Here is a 22,564-nt window from a genome sequence, read left to right on the forward strand (position 1 = left end):
CTGACGGACAAACACCAAACCAGTTCCACATCACTGAAGTTGCACCATTTTTACAAACCAATTCTGGTTCATCTGTTTCACTCAACAATCGGCCATGTGCGTATGAAAACAAAGGCTCTGCGCATGCGCGTTTTACTCATATTCTATCGCGATATTTCATTTTCCTATCGTTGCCTAACATTATACCGGTATTACCGTGAACGGTATAATATGGCCCAGCCCTAAATAAAACAAAAATTTATTTTAGGGTAAGGCTATATATAGATTACCTTAACAATGATATCAGGGAGGGATGCTGTCAGCTTAAGCTCGTCCTGCAGTGCCAGCGTCCTGGACATTAGAATCTCCAGAGTTGGAAGGATTCCAAAATAGCAGTTCTCTTCTCCTTGCAATATGTCTAGTGCAGGGCTGCCCAATCCCAGTCCTCGAGAGCTACTATCCTGCAGCTTTTAGATGCATCCCTACTCCAACACAGCTGAATCAAATGGTTTGATTACCTCTTCAGCATGCCATCATGTTTGGCAAAGGCCTGATAACAAGCCATTTATTTGATTTGGGTGTGTGGGAACAAGGATGCATCTAAAAGCTTCAGGACGGTAGCTCTCGAGGACCGGGATTGGGCACCCCTGGTCTAGTGCAACAGTGAGTGGCTTCAACACGATACAATACTCCTTTAGGAACAGATACTCCCGATCAGTGAAGCATTTGATTCCAAACTGAGTGCAGACAGTATTTAATTCAGCAAGGGGAATGTCAGTGATCCTGGACAGAGCGTCGTGAAATGAATTCCATCGTGTTCAAACAGGTACTATGAGTTTTTTCTTGAAAAAATTATCTACCAACTCTGAAGCAACAGAAGAACGGTTTGCTTTTGTCCACATTGCAGAACACTTTGAAGTTGCACTTCTGTAGATTAATTTTGCCTCATTTGCTTGAAGCCATTTCTCAACATCATGAAAAATTAAGTTCAGTGTGTGTGATGCACACCTTAAGTGTGGAGGGAGAGAAAACTATCCTTCAGATTCTGTGGAAAGGGTCTGCTCAACATCAGTAAATGTCACCTCTTCATCTTCTTCCGATTCCTCATCAGAGTCTGATTTTTGGAACATTCTGAAAGCTTTGATAAAATTGGACCCGTTGTCTGTCACGGTGGCTGTCACTTTAGAGTTCAGTCCATAAGCCGAATGTACTTGCTCGATTTCATTGCCGATGACATCATATGTGTGTCTCCCTCGAACTCTTTTACATGCTAGCGCAGCATGTCCTCGTACAAAAGTAGAAGGATCAATCCAGTGTGCCGTCATTCCGAGAAAACTTTTGTTATGGTTCGTCCAAATGTCAGCAGTCGTGGAAATATATTCCAAACTCTCGAATGTCTCTTTAAGCTCCATTTCCATGTCAGCATAATGGTAAATGGCCTGCATTTGTATAGCGCTTTTCTAGTCCCTAAGGACCCCAAAGCGCTTCACACTACATTCAGTCATCCACCCATTCACACACACATTCACACACTGGCGATGGCAAGCTACATTGTAGCCACAGCTGCCCTGGGGCGCACTGACAGAGGCGAGGCTGCCGGACACAGGCGCCACCGGGCCCTCTGACCACCACCAGTAGGCAAACATGGGGTTAGTATCTTGCCCAAGGATATTTGGCATGCAGCCAGGAGGCAGCCTGGGATCGAACCACCGACCTTCTGATTAGTGGCTGACCTGCCACCTGAGCTACAGCCACCCTTATCTAAGTAAGTAAGTAACACTTATCTAAGTAAGTAGAAAACGTTTTTCGATCATGCAGTGCTGCTTTTTTGCCACACACAGGTATTTTGTTTAATATGCACCTAAAAGATGGAGACTCTACAGTACGCAGCGATAACATCTCTTCCACAACGTAACCTGCAATCATTTTCTTAAGCTCACCTTCAGACACTTTCTGTGTTGCTGAAGTGAAATCAAGTTTCGTCTGCTTAGCAGGAGTTGCCGCGGTGTTATCCATGGATGATGAAGATGGCTCACTCAGAAGGCTTTGTCTGTGCTGCCGTGTCAGGTGCTTCAGCAGATTACTCGTGCTATTGACAGCGGCCGATAATTTTTTCTCCCCAGGACACAGCTTACATATTACCGTAATGTTCTTGTCTGCTTGTTTTAGAAAAGTGAAGTGACGGGAATATTTCCATTTCATAAAACAGGCCCTCGCTTCAGCTGAGTCCGACATCTTCGGCTGTAGAATACGACTATGCGGCAAACTGGCGCGAAATGACGTACAGCTGCACTACAGCGATGTTAAAGCGGCAGAGTTTATTTTTACCTTTAGAAGATAAATTATTGAAATTAAATAATGATTTTCAGCGAGTTTAGTTATTTTTACAATGTAACGCAAGTACATTGTAAGTAACTGTATTTAAAATACCTAAAAATGAACAGTAATTAGTTACTCTACTTTTTCAGTGGAAAAGTAATTTAAATACAGTAACGTGTTACACCCAACACTGTCAGCTGGTCAACCTCACTCAGGCGGACATCCATATCAGCCAACCAAATGACAAGCTCCTCTGTCACGATCTGAGGGGACAGACCGTGCAGTGGTGTGTGTGGTGGACCCAGGTGCGAACACAAGAGAGTAGACCGGAGTAAACTTAAACTGAAAGCGAGCCTTTATTGTGGCTGATGACAGGTCTCAACACAAAGCAGAAACACCGTGACTAAGCTGAACCTAAACTAAACTGGGAAACAGATACTGATAAACTAAGGAGACTAGAGATGGACCGATCCGATATTACGTATCGGTATCAGTCCGATACTGACCTAAATTACTGGATCGGATATCGGAGAAAAATAAAAAATGTAATCCAATCCATTAAATATCAGGAAAGCACCTCACAAAACTTGCAACACGCTGTAACTCACCTCAGAACGTTAGCACGTCGGAGCAGTATGCATCACGTGATAGAGCGGCTGTGGCATGCGGGACCTGTCGGTGGTCTGGATAGCATTTGGAGCTTCGCTAGCAACCCGGCATTTCATCTCCGACAAAGTTATCCCGAGAGAAGTAAAGCAAGTGTGTAAGTCCATCTCTGAATGTTTGTAAAGCATTCCTGCGTTAAGCTTAACAAGCGACTGCCTCTCCTGCTGCTACTTCAATCATGAAACTGCTTAATGATCAGCTGATCGGCTTTTCTGTCGCAAGTCCGTGTCTCTAGTTTGCTTTTGGCCCACTTTGCACCAGAAAGAGGAAACCAGCGGCTGAACAACAGCAGCACGTTTAAGCTTGATCAGCTGTTGTTAGAATTTATTTAATATTACTTTCTACACCAGGATCTTTTTCTACGTAGCTGACGGCTGTAACTGTGCAGGGGCGGATCTAGCAAAGTTTAGCCAGGGGGGCCGATAGAGCATGAACAGGGAAAAGGGGGCACAAAGATATACTTTTCTTTCTTATTCTCATTTAAAATGTCTAGCTTTTAATAAATAATTATCTGACACCCAAAGTTTTAATTTGATGTAAAATGAATAGAAGTTCATTACTGTATATAGTAACTATTAAGTCTAATATATATACCCTAGTAAGCTATAGTACTTTTTCCTTTGGGAAGGTACCATCTGTGCAGTCTGCAATTTTGTTGAAGAAAGATGTTGAATCTATTTAATATTTCTTGAAAAATAATTGATTTCTGTGCATTTTTTTTCACACTGCATCAAATTAAGGTTGATTACATCGATTAAGCATCATGAGGTGGAGCGTGAGGGGTGGTTCCCTATTTTTTATTTATTTATTTTTGTTGCTGGGAGTTGGAACCCTATTAGTTAGGTTGCTTAACATTTATGCTAAGTACTCTTTAAAATACCAGAATAGGGAGGATGGTGTAGGTTTAAGTTTATTAGATTGATCAGTATTGCTGAACTATGAAATATTTTTTTTTGCATACAGGTATAACAGAATAGTTTTAGTGTAGTTGTTGTTTTAAACTTGAGTATGAACTTATACAAAATGCAGCAAAATATTTAAAAAACAGTTTTGTTGATTAAAAAACACTATATCGGTATCGGCAGATAGCCAAATTTATGATATCGGTATCGTGCCATCTCTAAAGGAGACTCAGAAAACCATGACGATGATTGTACAGACTGGCCGTGAGGACATGGAGGGTGGGAACACAGACGACACGACACAGACTGTATGAAACACAGAGACTAAATACACATGAGGGATGATCAGGGGAAGTAGCCACACATGGGAGCACAGCTGACACACATGAACCTAACGACGGGACAGGAGAAGTGAAACTGAATACACTGACATTGAATACAGACTTTCAAAGTAAAACAGGAAACATGGAGATTAGACATGACATGAACTAAACATAACCACGCAGACATGACGCATGAACCAGGGAGACTTAGTACAGGGGGAGATGACAACTAAGGAACAAAGGACTAAATAGCAATCTCAAAATAAACTAGATGTGCTAAGCTAGGGCACAAATGAATACAAAAGATACATAAAACTCAAACACTGGGTCGCTCGACCCAGGACCATGACATCTTCCCTTTGTGCTTCAAATCCCTCCCACTCTGAGACAAGGAGCTGAGAGACAGAGGAAAGAGTCAATTATACGGAAGAGAGAAAAGTGAAACCGTCCTCAGAAGGTCTGACTCGCTGGCTCACTGGCGTTCACGTCATCCCTCGCTGTTGCCAGCAGCCGAGTCTGCAGGGTGCCCTGGAAGAGCTGAGTTAATGTTCGACTCCTCCTGGTCAGGCTCTCCAGCTGGATGATCCGAGGTCTCCCCTCTCACCGCTGCCTCTGAACACAGAAACACAAATTGCATCTGAAGCAGGAGGTGCAGATTTTTTTTGCTATTCTTTTCTAAATCAAGGCTAGATCACGTGGAGGTATTTGGAAAACCTTTTTGGCCAGCGGGCGACTGTTGTCTTGCAGAAAGTCAAATCAAACATACGCGATACACAATCAATTCACAAGAACACATTATAAAAAACAAGTCCAGTTCTTGCATGATTTCAAGTGAATTCTGCATCAAACAGGGTAAAACGAGTGTTTGCAGCAAATGTGAGCACAAAGCCTCACTTTGTACAAGCCTGCTATTAAAGTTCTCCTCTATGCAAACGACTTTCCTGTTTTCAAGGCACAACTTGGATCTGCTGTACGAATCTTATGGATACACACTAAATGAAACAATAGTGTGCACGACTCCAGATTCTAATATGGTCCCAAAAGGCTCACAAAAACCAACGTAGCAATAGCAATAAAGCAAATGTTGAGGCTTCAAAATACAAAGTCCATAAACCAATGGCTGACATGGGTTTTATCATAAGGGTGATAAATATACAGATTTCAGTCTGTCTTAGAGATTTGATGTTCATTTACCTGCAGATGCACTATACGTGCTATACTATACTATACTATACCATTTGACCTTAGAACTGAAGAAGCTTCTCAGATGAGAGGTGAAACGTTTTCAAGCAACTTAAAGAAGTCCAGACGCTTTTCTTTGCAAGCTCCTTTGAATACTGCTGGGTGGTTTGTAAAGTTTACAATAACTAGTATTATCATTATGCTATATGTTCAAAAATATATAATGTACTGTTCTCTCTATGTGTTAAACTCCCTGAGTGTGAACATAGATAAACAGCCAGCCAAACTACTTTTCAAGAGCCAGGAAGGTGAGCGTCCAGAATTCATCAGCAAGTACCTGTATTCGTCTCCACTGGCACTTCAAAAGTTCTTTTCCAACAAACTCGCCAGCTGGAGGTGGTACACCAGGTTTCTGCGTTACTATCATAGCAGGAGTCAGCAGCAGTGGTGAAGAAGGATCGGAGGAGACTGGGATTAATGGCCTTGCATTGATTATAGCAGACACCTCTGCCATCAAGGTACAGAGCACTTCATGAGTCAGGGAACTGTGTTTACCGTGAGACAACATGGAGTCCAGTATCCTCCTGGTTACACCAATCCTACACACCTCCCATATGCGAGGCATGTGGAGGGTTGAACTCTCATGTACAGCCGTGTTCGTAGAGGTATCTCAGGATCTTGTCTTGACTCTGATCATCTTGTCTTATTCCTAATTCAGAACATGCTCCAACAAAGTTTGTACCACAGTCTGACCTCAGCTGCTTCACAGGCCCTCTTAAAGCAAAAAGTCTGCGTAGTGCATTGATGCAGCTACTTGAGTCCATGGACTCAATGACTTCTATATGCAGTTGAGTAAAGTTTGACTTATCTGACAGTTTTGTTTCGCTTAATGCGCCTTATAATTCTGTGCACCTTATGGTCCCAAAAATACGGTAACTTCTACCGTCCTTTAGCATGTCCATTAGTCTAACTTTTTGTGCGACGGTTAGCATCTTCCTCTGCCTTTTCTTTTCTTTTTGAGTGCTACCGCAGGTGCCTTTGACGGTGCAAAAAGGTTTGGCGACATTGTTGTGTTTGTTGGGGAGAAAACTTACATACATACAGTACAGCACTTCAGAGTCACACTGTAGAGATCGAAGAATTATGTAAATTTGACAAGTTGAACACAATCTGTACTGTACAGGAGACACAGCACAAGATTGATTGACAATGGTCTGCAGCCTTATAAGGACGCAAAAAAAAAAGAAAGTATGCAAAATTGCACAAAGAAAATCAGTGAAACAGCGAGGCCACAAAAGGTGAAACGCATTATAGAGAGGGACCACTATATAGACGTTTACTTTCAAGGTACACTGTTTTTCTGAAATAAAAAAAGGATTTCAAAATGCCAGATGAGTTCAGGTTTACAGTCTGTATCAGAATGCCAGCTGCGCTCATTTGAATCTCTTACCTTTTTTCTTTTTGTAAACAACAAATCCAACAGCAGCCACAGAAAGAACAACCACTGCAGCAACCACTGCAGTGATGACAGCAGTCATCCTGGCATCAGGCGTCTCTACTAAGTAAAAAACAAAATTTTAAAAAGTACATTCAGTTCAGTTTTATTTACATAGCGCCAAATCACAACAACAGTTGCCTAAAACATTATAATAAAATCACACATCCATCCTATAGGTTTCATCTACACTACATATTTCAATTAAGCAGGACAAATGCACTAAAATTATATTACTAACTATGTAACTCATTAGCGGGAGCTCTAGTTTTCACTTCTAACTGCATTCAGTAACATATGCCTCAGTGAAAAGCCATAAATAAACTGAGGATTTTATTAGACACACGTTAGAGACAGTGTTGAATTTTAAAATGTAGAAGTTCACTATCAGAGTTACATGGTATAAAGTGTAAACTTTAAAAAGGGTATTCTTACAAGTTTTAACACCAGTAACACCTCACATACTCTGAATCAAAGAAACAGTCAGAAGCCCTCCTGTAAGCCTACCACTCCCAGGGGAAATAGGTGTTGGCTGCAATGTGTGGCAGTCAGAGGTGGAGGCCTTGGGGATCACTCCCCCAAGTGGATGAGTTTAAATCTATCAGGGTACTGTTCACAAGTGACGGGTGAGGGGAGTGAGAAATTGACAGATGGATTGGGGCGGCATCTGCAGTAATGCGGATGCTGTACCAGTCCATCATGGTGAAGAGAGAACTGAGCACCTATAGTTACAAGCTCTGGGTAGTGACTGAAAGAATGAGATACAAATGCAAGCGACAGAAACTAGGGCCTGGCCCCTCCCTTAGAGATGGGGTGAGGAGGTCAGCCATTCAAGAGGGGCTCAGAGGAGAGCAGCTACTCGTCCACATTAAAAGGAGCCAGCTGAAGTAGTTTGGCAACTGTTCCAGGCATGTCTCACCAGATGGAGGCCCTAGGGCACGACACCCTGGAGAGATTACATCTCTTGGCTAGCCTGGGAATTCCTTGGTGTTCCCCCATATAAGGTGGAGCAGGCGGCTAGGGAGAGGGAGGGAGGTCTGACTTCTCTGCCAGACCTTCTTAGTCTGCTGTCCCCCACAACTTGGCCCCAAATAAGGGGAAGTAAGTGGGTGGATGGACATTGAAGCACCACATTATAGACAATACACAGTTTTAGCAGTCATGGGAAATAAATGAGTTGCTCTTACTTGATTGATCGATTACTTATGTTGTTTCTGCCCCTTTGGTCATGGATTTATGTAGTTTGGTGACAAATGTAGAAGTTCTAATATCACATTAAGGGGGTTATGATTTTTTTCTTACTAATATTAACAGTAACAACTTATATGTACAATGAAAGAGAGAGAAAATGATTGTAATATACAATAATTTAAGAAAAAAGAAGAAATTCTTCCCCATTAAGATCTACAAGAGTTATTCCCAACATGAATAGCTATGCCTCCTGGGATCCAATGTAGGATAAACAAATCAAGCATTACATTAACAATATCAGCAAACATAATGTTTCTCTCACCTCCATCATTGCAAAGTATTGTTTTTGCACAGTTTGTTCTGATCACTGTTTTGTCCAGTTTGGTGATGACTTGTTCACTATTGGAGAGCTGAAACACACAGTCATATCTTCTCCAGTCTTCAGGTTTGACTGATGAAACATTCAGATCAACATTCATCTGGAAGGTCTCATCATCGTTGGGGAGGATCTCTCTGTGATCCACACCTTCATGGATCTCTTCTTCATCTTTCATCCAAAACATCATGACTCTTTTAGGATAGAAACCTGTAGCGTAGCAGCTGACCGGAGAGGAGGGAGTCTTCTGGAGAAGAGACACTGAGGGAAGAACTGTAGAGACAGATGGAGGCAATGCAGGCAGGGGGAAGGAAGAAATAGCAATTAGAAAATAAACCAGATGAGGATACAAAGAAAAACAAAGAAAAAGAAATTCAATAGGAGTATATGTACAGTGTATGTGTTACATATAAAACATTATAGTATCAGCGGAAAATAATTGTGACTGATTTTCTGTGTAGGTTTTCAGGCTTCCAAGTTATGATAGTCTATGAAGCTTGGAAAGAAACTTTCTTGTAGACGTTTCAGCTCTCATCCGAGAAACCAAATGGCGGAAATGTCTCTATGCACGCTCAATCATCGAGGTAAAGTAATCACAAAAAGTTTATCTGTTCATCTGGACGTAGTTTTTTCAGTGGGAGAAACATTTTGTCACTCATCCAAGTGACTTTCACATTCTTAGCTGACTGTAGGATTCCCCAAAAAAACTACATTTGCATAATGACTGAAACTAGCACCACTGAATAACAATGGACCGTGAGGTCAGTTTCATGATCATTAATATGCAAATTGTCATGACTGTGGGGCAAATATTGGAGAGTCCCAGGTATCTAAACCCTGTCCCTTAAGACGGTCATTGACCCACTATTGATTATGTGCCTCGTCACATGAGCCAAAGTGTGAAAAAAAAAGTTATGGGTCATTATTACCAGAGGTTTCAGATGAAAAAAGGGGGTGGCTTACAACACCAACTGTCCGTTATCTACAATGTAGTTTGGAGATCCAGTCCCAGGTGCCTCAACCCCTACTCACATCTTGCATCATGTGGCCTCAATAGGTCACATGATAGGTTAAAGAAAGGTGTTTAATGTATAAAAGCAAAAAAAGTGAATGGTGGCTTGGGCTACTCCAACACAAGTCGATAATTTGGTTAGTGATTTTACACTGTTAAGACACTGAAAATCTGCTTCAACACCTTCTGAAAAAAACAAGCAAAAAGAAAAAAACACAGTAAGGAAACTACAAAAGCAACCAACATGAGCATCAGTAACAGTAAATAATAAATATTGAATGCTTGTTTTAGCCAATAATGCGTTTCTTGTCCTTACATGACCCACACCTTTTTTCACAACTTGGGTCATGCGATGAGTCACATGACTAATCATGTGGGTTAGGGGTCAACCCCCACTAGCATTTAAATACTAATACCATTTCGTTTTAGAACTAAAGGAGCTCTTTAGATGAGAGGTGAAACGTCTTCAAGAAGCTTAAAGAAGTCCAGTCGCTTTCTTTCCAAGCTCCATAGATAATTGTGACTATAACTAAAGCAAACATCTGAAAATCAAAACAAAATTGAATTTGTAATTTAAAACAGAACAAGCTATTCAAGTCAAAGAGTTACCAGGTTTCTTGCAGTTATACTAAGATGTAACACTGCACTCTTTAAGCTAAATGTAATCCTAAATAAACTGCAATATGGAAACTCTTTTTCAAAAGAATTTTAACTAATTAATGTAAGAAATCATCAATAAATCTTGGAAATGATGAAAAGGTGTGTTTCTCCTGTGGTCTGAAGTGAAAATGTCTGAAGAGGTGATAAACAGTTAACGTTCAGAAGTAGTTGTTGTTGTATTCAATAACATGGTACGGTGAAAAATATTTTAAAAATTGGCAACAAGAACGTCTGGAAGCAAGTGTTGATCACTTGCTCTCTGCTGTGGTTTGTTCTGTTTTCCCTCCTAAAACTTCAAGCTGACCAGGTTTTAGACAGCACTAGTGAGCAAATGTGTCTGCTCTGTGTCCTCTGGCATAACTTGGTAAGAGGGGAGGAGCGGAGCAGCAGGAAAGCTCAAGGTACAATTACATGTACAGTTGAAACCAGACATTTACATCCTTCTGAAAAAAACACATACAGTAAACTTTTTGGTTTTAGATCAATAAATATTAACATGTTTTTTGTGAAATGTCAGAATAAATAGAGAGAAAATTGTTAGGTATTTTTTTATTATTTTCATCAAAGTCAGAAGTATACACACATCCTTAGTATTTTGTAGAATTGTCCTGAAACTGTTTCACTAGGGCCAAATGTCCTTCCAAAGGTTTTATATAATAGTTTGCTGGCATCTTGGCCCACTTCTCTTGACAGAACTGGTGTAACTGGGTCAGGTTTGTAGGCCTCCTTGGTCGCATTTGTCTTTTCAGTGCCGCTCACAAATTTTCTATGGCACTGAGATCAGGGCTTTGTGATGGCCACTCAAGTACCATGACTTTTGTTGCCCTTAAGCCACTTTGTAGCTAATTTGGAGGTATGCTTGGGGTCACTGTCCTTTTCCCTAAGGAAATTATGTGGGTTACAGGTGCTCCAAGACAGTAACGGTAACAGACTAAACCAGGGGTGGGCAAACTACAGCCCGCGGGCCACCTCCGGCCCGTTGGGCATTTTATTCCGGCCAGCCGAAGATTGGTGTGTCTCGCGGGGTACGCAGTGTGGCGTTACTCTAATTAAGTACTTTGTGAATGACCACGGCAAACAGTCATGCTTTGAAGCATCTCTTTATTCGGACACACAGAGCTGCAGCTCTCCTGCTCCCAACTCAACATAACAACACAACCAACAACAACCACAATGCAGGACCCAGTACCATATTTAAGTTGGCGGGGCATGATAGCAAATGCAAATGCCATGCAGCTCCCCTGGCAGACTCCCCTGGCACGGGGACCTCTGTCTCCTCGCTCAGCTCCTCCTTCACCGCCGCCGCTCCCGGCTGGAGCAGCCCCTCGCGCGGCTCCCCCATCGTCATCACTGCCGCCGCTATAATGCTTTCTTAATGTTTTTGTTTGATATGTATGCATCTGGTGCTGGCCTGGCCCGTTTTGTAAATTTTAAACTTCAGCGTGGCCCCTGAGCCAAAAAGTTTGCCCACCCCTGGACTAAACTATTAAATAATACAATATGTTACAGAGTTTACACATTTGAGAAATGGCACTAATATATACAAACTGCTCAATTAGAAAAATCAAGAATATTACAGAGGTTGTTGTAAATATCAGGAATATTGACAAAGAATATTACAGAGGCAGAACATTGACATTTGACTCTAACCAGTGAACTTTGTCATTTGCTATTTTATTGTAGAGTGTGTATTGCACTGCAATACACTGTACTGCAGTGCTTACAGTGTTTTAGATGGAGGACTTGTACAGGGAGATGGCCATGGGCAGGAATGATTTCCTGTGTCGTTCAGTGGTGCTTTGTAGTAGTCTCAGTCTCTCACTGAACGTGCTCCTGTGACTAGACAGCATGCCATAGAGTGGGTCGGAGGTAATATCCAGCATTCTCCTCATCTTGGACAACATCTGCCTCGCAGACACCATCCTAAGGGAGTCCAGCTCCATCCCCACAACATTACTGGCCTTGCGGGTCAGTTTATTTAGTTTTGGAAGACTCATTTGCGCCCAAGCTTCATCTTCCTGGCTGATGTCTTTAGATGTTGCTTCAATATGTCCAAATAATTTTCTTTTCTCAGGATGCCATCTACTTTGTGAAGTGCATGAGTTCCTTTTGCAGCAAAACAGCTCCACAACATGATGCTACCACCCCTATACTTCACAGTTGGCGTGGTGTTCTGAGGCTTCAAAGCTTCCCCCTTTTTCCTCCAAATATACAGTTTATCATTGGCCAATGGTTTTGTCAGACCACAGGACATGTCTCCCTGTGCATTTGCAAACTGTATTCTGGCTTTTTTATAGTGGTTGTGAAGTAATGCCTTTCTCCTCCAAGAGAAACCTTTCAGCTCATGGTGGTACAGGACTTGTTTTGACACTGTCTTCAGCCTTCATCTCCACAGGGTCTTTTGCTGTTGATTTACACTTTTCGACCAAAAATCTTTCCTCTCTGAGACTCAGAATCTGTCTTCTTCCCAAGCAGTATGATGATTGTGCATTCCCATATTTTTTGCATATTATTGTCTGAATGGATGAACGTGGGACCTTCAGGCATCTGGAAATTGCATTTAAGGATGAGTCACACTTGTGGAGGTTGACAGTTCTTTTCTTGATGTCTTGGTTGATTTCTCTTGATTTTCACATGATGTCAAAGAAAGAGGCTCTGTGTTTGGGGTGTGCCTTTATTTTCATCCACAGTTGTGTCACCAATTAACTCAAATGGACTCAAACTATCAGAAGCTTCTTAGGCTCAGTAATGAAGTAATGTAATGAAGCTTATGCGGAAATTCAATAAGGTAGGTACTCATCTATTTGCTTCCTATGTGTTAGTGACAAATCTAATCATTACATAACTTCCACTTTCCCGCGCTGTGAAGCTAATTGTAACATGGTGGGTTTAAACCAATGATCTTTCTCCAGGCCTTTGTCAGGCCAATCAGTCCTCACTCCTCGTACTTTAAATCTCACTGCGCATCTTTCAGTCTCCCGTACAGACAGCTTAGTGCAGGGGTCAGCAACCTTTAAGACCCAAAGAGCCATTTGGACCCGGTTTCCACGCAAAAGAAAACACTGGGAGCCGCAAATAGTTTTTGACATCTAAAATGAAGATAACACTGTATATACTGTTTTTTTTTTTTACCTTTATGCTTTGTGTGAACAACTAAGGTGTGTTGTTTATGAAATCCATGAAGTGCTACAGAGAAAATTACATTTTATTTATGTAATTAACACATTTTGAACTCTTAAAGAAATATAACAAAAGGAAAGACACCCAGCTGAACTAAAAATGATCCATGTAGCAAACAAAAACTGTTGTGAGCCGTCACCCTTATATCGCCTTTGGGATTTTGGAGCCTTGACCTGACTTTTAAAAAGTAATTGGAAAAAAAGCTCTATGCTGCTAAAAGATGAAAAATAGATATTTGCAAAATTCTGCCTAAATATGTATTTTATCAGGTTAATGCGTGTGGCGGGGCGTGGTGTGCAGCGCACCTGCAGGGGAGTCGGACACACCTGAGCGGCACCCGCAATCACGCCTCGCCGCCTTAACGTCTGTGCTCTCTCTGCTGTTGTGTCAGCTCACAGCAACCATGTGTGGTCAATAAAGAGATGCTGAAAAGCGTGTTCATACAAATATCGTCGGTCTGCCATGGTATGCTTACAATGGGACTTCTGCTCCCGAACCTCTGCGCACAGCGTCTGCAAATCGGGGCTGTATTAAGTCACTTTTATCTTTACGCAGGACTGTAAGCTGTCATCTGTGAGGCGTGAGCGGTGTTTGTTTTTAACATAGTTCACGGTGGAGCTGCTGACATAATGTGGATCCGAAGATCCATAATTGGTCTACCTGGGGTTGAAAGTCTCGATAAATGCACGGCGTTTCGGCGGGTACACCGGCTTCTGCGAGTGTGACACTTATTTTGAGCGATGAAGAAATAATAGAATATAATTTTATTTTTATATTTCAATATCACAATAATCTTCCAATTTAGAACTACAAGTTAAAAAAGAACTAACATAAATAAAATACACTTCAGCTAAATACTTCTAATTTAATTTCCCAAACCACGCGTAGCTGCACTATAAGGACTAAAGAGCCGCAGGTTGCCGACCCCTGGCTTAGTGCAATCCACCTCCTCCCCATCTCTGTCTCTCCCTCATCACTCAGGCTCCATTCAAGCCTCCATCTTCATCTCTACCACTAGTACCTAGATTGGCTGTTGATAATACCTATTCAGGGTTGCTAGTAGGGTGCGTCACCTAGGGGGCAGCAGGGTGGAAATTCAGATTGAGGTAGTTAGTTGCTGGGTGAATTCCCAACACCATCTGTTTAAATAAGTTTCTATTGTGGTACCTATAGTGGTAATACTCCTAGGACGAGAGACTCTGAACCCTTGAACGAGAGCCGATCCAGAGTTCTGTACAGAGATAACTGGGATTTGAAAACACATCACAGTATATTTTAACATTAGGTGTACCTCTTGTTTACGCTAAACTAAAATATTTTGCTGCCTTTAAATGGAATGAGCTACAAAAAATGTGAAACTGATTTCATTACAATCTTTTAAAATGTTATATTATCTACAACTACCCTTGCACATGGTTTTCTTAATTTTTGAAAATGTATAATGTGTTCTTGTATTGTTTTTTGTAAACAAAATGATGAAATACAAAATTAATCCCAAAATGTTTTGTCATACAACTGTATTTCTTGGAAGACCATGCAACACAAAATAAACACTACTGCGTCGATGAAACCACATCAGGTTGTGTGACTCTACCTGTTCTCTGCAGGGAGCTTTTCCTATAGGACAAAGACTTCTTCATCCACTCTGGACAAATGTTAGTGAGGAAGTTTTCCTTGTATTTTGTTCCAACACTGTCAGCATCCCATCTTTGTTTAGTAATAGCAGCTTCTGGTTTCACTGCGATCCATGTCAGTCTGTTCAGATCAAACTCAACAAAGTCTTCTCCGTTATAACCGTACTGTGAAAATCCAGTCACCTCTCCAGTTTTTTCATCCCATTCACAGACTTCTCTGTTCTGTAAAATGTGAAAACCTGAAGAGAGAAACAAAGAAAAGAGAGATAGCAATATATTATTTTAATATTGCACATTGTCACGGGTGCACTGCGTCATGGATATGATGCATGGCAGGTAGGATGTGGACCCAAACGCACTCATGGGATAGTGAGAGGAGAGCACATGTGGGATGCATGGTTGGAAAGTATAAATATTTGGGCAGAGGAAGTAAATGTAACACAAGAAACTAAGAATAACAGTTACCAAAATAAAATAAGATTAGGAAACGAGGGTTAAATCGACATAGATGACTGAAGAACTAGAGAGGGGAACAAGGAAGGAGAAATGCAGACAACGCTGGGACATAAAGGTGAACTAAGCAGAAGCAACGTGTACATCACTAACCAGAACAGAAACTGAAATTAATATAATAAATTCACAAGAAACCACAGAAAAGAGTCCTAAACTTCTAATAAACTAAAGAAACCACGCAACAAAGTAAATACTAACTACAACAAGAATGAATCATGAGATACAAATATTAAACTAAATATACACAAAGCCACAACGGAGGTAAAAAGAATAAGTAATCAAATATGAATATGAAGGTGATGGAATTCTGCAACATGTAAAAGTAGGCTTGGTGTGTCAAGATTAAAAGAAAAACAAGAGATCGAAACTGACCACTGACAGAAACTGACGGCGCATTAAGCGATAACTCAAACTTTACTCAACTCATTCTTGCTTCCTCTACTTCCGTACCATCGATTTATTCACGTTGAATTCTCTCACAGCTGCTCTATTCCCATGTTGTTGCAGTTTAATAATGACTAACCTCGTATTGTGGATGGATTATCTCACGTAGCACATCATTATATACCAGCTAGTGCAACTTCAGTAACCCTACAAACGTCACTGCTGTTTAGATTTCTCTTTTAATTTATGTTGGAAGTGATAGCAGAGCTGTATGTTTTAATTTTTTCACAAATTTCTCAGTCAGAACATGCTATATCATGTTTAGGTGGGAACTAGCGAGCAAACTTCCTGTTAACTTCGAACTCCGTTAAATTTAATAAATTCTATTTTCATGGATGCCTGGATACTAAACTTAATTGTTACACCTGGTAAAGCAGCAACACCAGGGCCGGCTATACGCTGGGGCAAGAGGGGGCAATGACCCCTTAAACAAATGTCCTGCCCCCTTAAGTCAAACTTTTAAAAGTTGAGAAAGAAAATAATAGATTACCCACAAACTGAATATGAACAAGATTTATTATAGTAGCTGAAAAATCCACTGGAAAAGGCACAAATGAGATGATAGGTTTCACGTCTCGTTCGCTCTATGCCTCCGTGCTCTGTTTTTGCGCAGGCTCACACAGCACTCAGCAGAGAACTGCCACTCTCCCCAGCTAAACATCCATGCGACGCATCTTGCCACATGTTAGACTCAAGTTTATAAAGAACTCATGTCAAAGTATTGTGGTTAAGTTAAATCCAATTTATTAACCATCCAGCTGCGAAGAACGTACTTTCTCCCATTTAGCTACGGCAGGCACTGAGGTGCGTTTAACGTCTCTCTGTTAATTTGATTTTCAATGAAACCACGATAAACAGGTGTTTATGTTGTTGTTTTTTTACTATACCAACCCATTTTGTAAGTATTGGCTATATTGAGAGGTCTTATTTTATTCTTACTTCATTTTGCAAATTTACTTGAATTAGGCCATCCAATTAAGGTAAATGTTCTGTTTTAATTGTTAGAATCTGATGAGCAATGTTTCATTTCATTTGTTGTTTTTTTGCTTTTCTGTTTTCCCGAGGGATTGCCCCCTTAATGCGGTCAGGGGGTTTACGTGCCTTAGTGACCATAAAGGCTAGACCAGCAGAAGCCTAGCCTTCAGGTGGGACACTCAAATTGGTCAAGTCTTAGGGTAGGGGCCTGACAAAGTGCAATCCAATTACATGACAAAAACAGTTGTCCAGAGTAAGGCAGCCACAATTACGTCGACTATCAAAATCGTCAACAACTAATTCAGGGGTGATTCTAGGATCAGAGCTTTGGGGGTGCTGAGCACCCAGAGAGCTGCCCAGCCAGGCAAGGTAAACTTTATGATGAGACTTCTTCCTTGTCTCTGTCAGTCCCTGCATTCTTAAATGTCTCCAGTTGTCCAGAGTTCTCTCTGACTGTCTCCTTGGTGCATTTAAACCCCTGTTCCTCCCTGTCCTCTTTGTCTGTTGTCTTCATCTCCATTATCAGTCATCATAATTTTACCATCATTGTTCAAGTCGGCAAATTTCTTTATTAAATCATAAGATTCTTAAATGCATCAAGTCTCTCTGTGCCTGGGTCCTCGTCATAAAACATGGCATCACTGTTTTGTACATTTTAACACAATTTAATCCCCACATTTATGAAAGAAAAGCAAAACACTTTTTTTAAACTCTGTAACAAAACCATCAAATCTGATAAAGGTTATTTAAATGATGAAAGGAAGAATGGATTGGAATAAAAAAAATACATATCGTAACCTGACAATCATACACAAATATATTGTATTCAATTAGATGAAAAAAAATTACATTAACATGAAAAAAATACTATTAAGATCTCTAATAAAAAGTCGTCTCGCAGTGTACTTTCAACCAAAAGGCAAATAACCAAACCACATGTACATCTAATAAAAGATATAAATATTGAAACACTGATCCAACATTATCCTATTCCTTGACGGATCATTTGATCTTAAACTTTTACCTTAACGTGGCTCCTTTTTTTGAAAAAACTTCCTTGTATCCATTATGAACCTGGCTGTCTCTCTGTGCACACACACACACACACACACACACACACACACACACACACACACACACAACAGGAGTTATAAGGTTAATAGGCATCCAGTCAGTTATCTAGTTAGTACCTTTGCACATGCACATATGACAAAATAAGCAGCTTTCAAACAGGACAGTGGTAACAACAGCAGGCTACGGACAATTTTAAATTTTAGATTATAAATAGAATGTATAAATTTCAATGGGAGCAACAGGACGGTCAAATGTCGCTGATTTTACTACAGAGTAGGACAGATTGTAGGGTAGCAAACATCGTTGGAAAACACATTGTCAACACTGCAGGTTACCTGGTGTAATGTTTTTCAGCTAAAAAAGAAACATGGTCTGACTCCTACCAAACTATATAAAGAGTAACTGAAGGTTAAATGCAGCCAAAATGTCCTGTTTTAAGCCAGACACTTACACCTCTGCTCCACTGCGTCTCAGCTACTGGCAGAAAGGGCGCTAGAACCAGAGCAGGGGAGAGGTGAGCTGGAACAAACCCTTTTTTTTTTCTTTTCTTTTGGGGGGGGGGGGGATATCTATACTTTTGTTGTTAAAACATTATGTCTCAACCAAGTACTGTATGGTTTTTATATTTTTAGTAGTGTGTGACACAAACAGCAAATATTGCCAAAAAAAAGTAAGAAATCTTTGGGGGTGCTTCAGCACTTCCAAAAATGGGCTAAAAACGCCCCTGGACTAATTTAATAGTCTGCGCATCGTTTTCAGACCTCCATGGTTTTGGCTACTCAGGTTAAACAATATATAAGTCACTTAGATAACTTAAAAACGTTATTGTTTGGCTTTTTTCAGTGTTTTATTTGTTTCCGAGTAAATCGGTTTGGCTGAGATTAAAGTTATAGTTTTCACACAAATGAATAAATGTCAAACAGAGGGTTAGTCAAACTGATTAAACAGAAGTGTGAGATGGTCAAGAATTGACTCCAGTGTCCTGTTTATTATATTTTAGATAGCAAGGAGCAGATGGCTGTGTTTACTAAATTCCATCGAGACAATCTGCTAATTTTATTACAGGTATATTTAATAAACTATCATTTTGTCTTCATTTTTAGTCAGCACATAACTTTAACACTTAAAGCTGTAAGCTAATGATAGTTATATAAGAGCAGATGCATGCTGGTGCAATAAGATTTTACGTCCAATGGATGCATGATATATATATATATATATATATATATATATATATATATATATATAAGCTTTTAAAGGAAAAATCTATATCACTGTCTAATTATTTTTTATGCAAAACTCGAACTATTGCTTCATCATCCTTTTTAAAGAACGCTCACACTAACAAGGTTTATGATTCAGTTGGTGAAAACAAAAATAAGACTTCAAAAATCTTTAACTGATAATTAACAAAATAATTTTATATCAATTGTTTTCTTTTTGCTTATCAATTGACATAATTGTTCTAAAAATATATATTACTGCACCTTCACTCTGGAACTGCTCCTTCAGACTAGAAATACGCTTTCCAAAGTTTTTCCGATCCTGAAAGCACTCCTGAGTCAATCTCTCCAACAGCTCAGTTTCGTTTTCAAGCATCTTCTTCACCCAGTCCTGTCTTGGTTCTATTGTCTTGTTGAAGCTGTCACAGGAACCCAGCTGAATGTCATCAAGCATCATAGCACCCATATACTCTGGGATGTTTGGGACTCCAGAGGATGCAGTGACCAGATACTGCAGTGAGTGTTTCACTGTGGAATAAACAATTTTTGTAGTGTTAAATAAAAGTAAATAAAACATTCAGAGAAAATGTCAGAAACATGATTGGTTCAGTATGATTTTTTTGTTTGTTTGTTTCACACAAGGTACACCAGTAATTCATTTCCCATACACAACCTTCCTTTCAATTAAAGTAACACTGTTTCCATGCATGAAAAGGGGAAGGAAGAAGAATAAATTCTTATTGACACCTCCCCCCTATCTGTGACAATACAAGTAACCAAAATTACACTCTGACAATATTCTGCACATAACAAAACAAACCAAACAGAACAATATACTCAACAATGAGCAATACCACCAAATATCAAACTGAAAGGATCATTTATTCTACAATTAAATTCTGTTATTTCTTTATACTGGTTTATCATTTTATTCTTATAGCAGATTTTAAATTGAGAAACATTTGTACAACACTTAAGATGATCATTGAGAGAATTCCAGTTTCTTATGCCTATGACTGTTGGACACATTTGCCTTTGTGTGGTTCGAGCAAACCGATGCTTAAAATAAAATTTCCTTCTGCCATCCCCATTTTCTGAACACAATACAAATAAACTTTGTAACTTAAGAGGTAGTGTTTTATTTTTTGCCCTAAACATAATAATTCATTTCTGTAATTTCACTATATCTTCTAGTTTTAATAATTTCGATTTTATAAACAAACTATTAGTGTGTTCTCTATATTTAACATTATGCATAATTAAGCGCTCTCTTCTGTAATAAATATAATGGTTTCATATTAGTCACATATGTATTCCCCCATACTTCAACACAATAACTGAGATAGGGTAGAAACAATGAAAAATATAATATTCTCATTGTCTTGGAATCTAATATATATCTTACATTACCCAGGATATAAATACTTCACCCAGGATATAAATACTGATTCAGTTAGCATTATTGGCGCTGGAGTCAAAGGAAATTAGTCTATGTGACAAGAGAAAAGCAAAACAACGACAAAATTAACCCCATTCTTTTTACTCTGACGAAGATGTTTGACCAAATCTGGTCATCTGGTTTGCATCTGTTTTGCATGCGTTTGTAACATCGACATTAAATTATTAAACCAACATCTATAAAAATGTGTGTAATGTGCGTATTGATCCAAAAACCTTCTAAACACTTGTTCAACGGGGCAAATATGTTATGGCACGAAATATACCACGTTATACAGTAAAGACTTTGCTACCGTCGGCGATAATCAAACACAGCTGTAGTTTCCGTTATCACACAGTGAGTAATAAAAAAGGTATTCGTTTTGGTGAGGTTTTTATCCGCAGTTATTTTCGTGAAAAATCAGGCTAAAAAGAGCTTTAAAGTAAAGCGAAAGTTGACGCCCTGCTCTGGGTCAGATGAGTTCAAAATATTTTCTCTTTACCTGCAGATGACGTGGAATAAAAAAAGAAGCAACATGAATAAAAACATATTGTCTTCATCGTGATCCTGTAATTACTGCTAGAATAATTTTGCTGTTAATTTTCGCTGAGCGGTTCAATTCTAGAAACCCGTTAGGTTTTATGTACCGTACGTGTAAAAACAGCGTCTTCCTGTTCCTTTCTTTCACAGTAAAAGTCCTCGAAATCAAGACTAGCGTCCAGTGTTAAAAAAGACAGAATGTGTTTTCCTTTTTTTTAAAAAAACAAAAACAAAAACAAAACGGTAACGTTTATAACATTCTCACGTGCTTAATTCTGACCAATCGTAGCAGTCCATTTCACTCTCGTTGATCAGCACAATTTTAACCCTTTCACGCATAGTGGTCACTACAGTGGACAGCTATTCATAGGCTGTTTTCTTGTATTTGTATCAGTGTTGATGGTATACTTGCACATAAACACAACACAGTGAATATTATTCATTCGTCTGTCAAAATCATAAGTCAAAACATATGTTGTCCATTTAAGTGGACATGTAAAAACATGAAAAGTACATGTTTAAAAAAAAATCAAGTTCAAAAATCTTTTTTTCATGCCTAATGATGAATAAAAATACTTATGAAAAAAACTGATTAAGGTTGTCATAATTCATGCATGAAAGGGTTAAATCACTCTCTCCTGAGCAACCTCTGAATCATGGTCAAACTTTGTATACACTGTCAGTGGGATTTTTTTTTTAATGAACTTTATTGAACAAACAATGAGTACAAAACATACAAACAGATGAAGTATACAAAAGAAAAGGACATGAACACACAAAACCAGGGGTAAAGAAATAATTATATGAATACATGCAAAAATTCACATATTTGTATTGTTTTGAGGGCCTTTTTGTTGGTGGAGTCTGATATTGATTTTATGTACAATTCCACATCCTTTAGAAAATGACAGCAATATGATGTTTTATCAGAAAACTTACATTTATGGATAAAAAATTTAGCTAAAAGTATTAACAAATTTATTAAAAAAACATTTATCGCTCTTCTTGGGGAACTTAAAGAAACAGAATAAAACATTTTCCCATCGTAAACTCCCTTAAAATATGGACAAAAACAAACCTGCTAAATTCCTTCCAGAATCTCTGTCTAGAAGAACAGTACCAAAAAAGATGTGTCACAGTTTCTGGATGATCCCCACTGAAAGTGCAATTATTATTTATGTCTCTTTTAAATTTTACAATGTGGTGACTGGCTGGGTAACATTTATGAAGAGTTTTAAATTAAACTTCCTTCACCTTATTTACAGTTAGATATTTATGGGGGATCATCCAGACTGTCTTCCAGTTGATATCCGAAACATATTGATTTCAGTACGATATTATATATGGGAGAGAAACGATATCTTCTTGGAATAAACTACATATTCTCTTATTGTTCCTGGGAAAAGCAGATTTTTCCCACTGCTGACTCAGCTGGATC

At 39.4% G+C, this 22,564-nt stretch overlaps 1 protein-coding gene across 2 annotated transcripts; it reads right to left on the reverse strand.

The window, feature by feature from the left end:
* Positions 1-4,669: 4,669 nt before the first annotated feature.
* On the reverse strand, positions 4,670-21,252 carry LOC146643195 (major histocompatibility complex class I-related protein 1-like). 2 transcript variants are annotated; one of them, XM_085396636.1, is made up of 6 exons: positions 21,089-21,252; positions 19,413-19,676; positions 14,880-15,158; positions 8,380-8,706; positions 6,822-6,926; positions 4,670-4,801 (listed from the first exon to the last, which is right to left on the reverse strand). In XM_085396636.1, the coding sequence occupies exons 1-6, from the start codon at positions 21,144-21,146 to the stop codon at positions 4,677-4,679; spliced, it is 1,158 nt and encodes a 385-aa protein (XP_085252762.1). In that variant the 5' UTR covers positions 21,147-21,252; the 3' UTR covers positions 4,670-4,676. The 2 variants fall into 2 exon arrangements, with proteins under 2 accessions (XP_085252762.1, XP_085252761.1); XM_085396635.1 differs by having other exon boundaries at positions 6,822-6,929.
* Between the last annotated feature and the right edge of the window lie 1,312 nt (positions 21,253-22,564).

This window comes from Rhamphochromis longiceps, linkage group LG22 (assembly GCF_057381845.1).
Source record: "Rhamphochromis longiceps isolate RC_006_pf linkage group LG22, R_longiceps_female_GT1.1, whole genome shotgun sequence".
In the NCBI taxonomy this organism is placed as follows: domain Eukaryota; kingdom Metazoa; phylum Chordata; class Actinopteri; order Cichliformes; family Cichlidae; genus Rhamphochromis; species Rhamphochromis longiceps.

Bases quoted from the DNA above. Each gene is read 5' to 3' on its own strand.
- LOC146643195 (XM_085396635.1), bottom strand. From the start codon at position 21,146: ATGAAGACAATATGTTTTTATTCATGTTGCTTCTTTTTTTATTCCACG. The intron at 19,677-21,088 runs GTAAAGAGAAAA...TTTATTCCACAG, and splicing joins TTATTCCACGTCATCTGCAG to TGAAACACTCACTGCAGTAT. The intron at 6,930-8,379 runs GTGAGAGAAACA...TTTTTTACTTAG, and splicing joins AATACTTTGCAATGATGGAG to TAGAGACGCCTGATGCCAGG.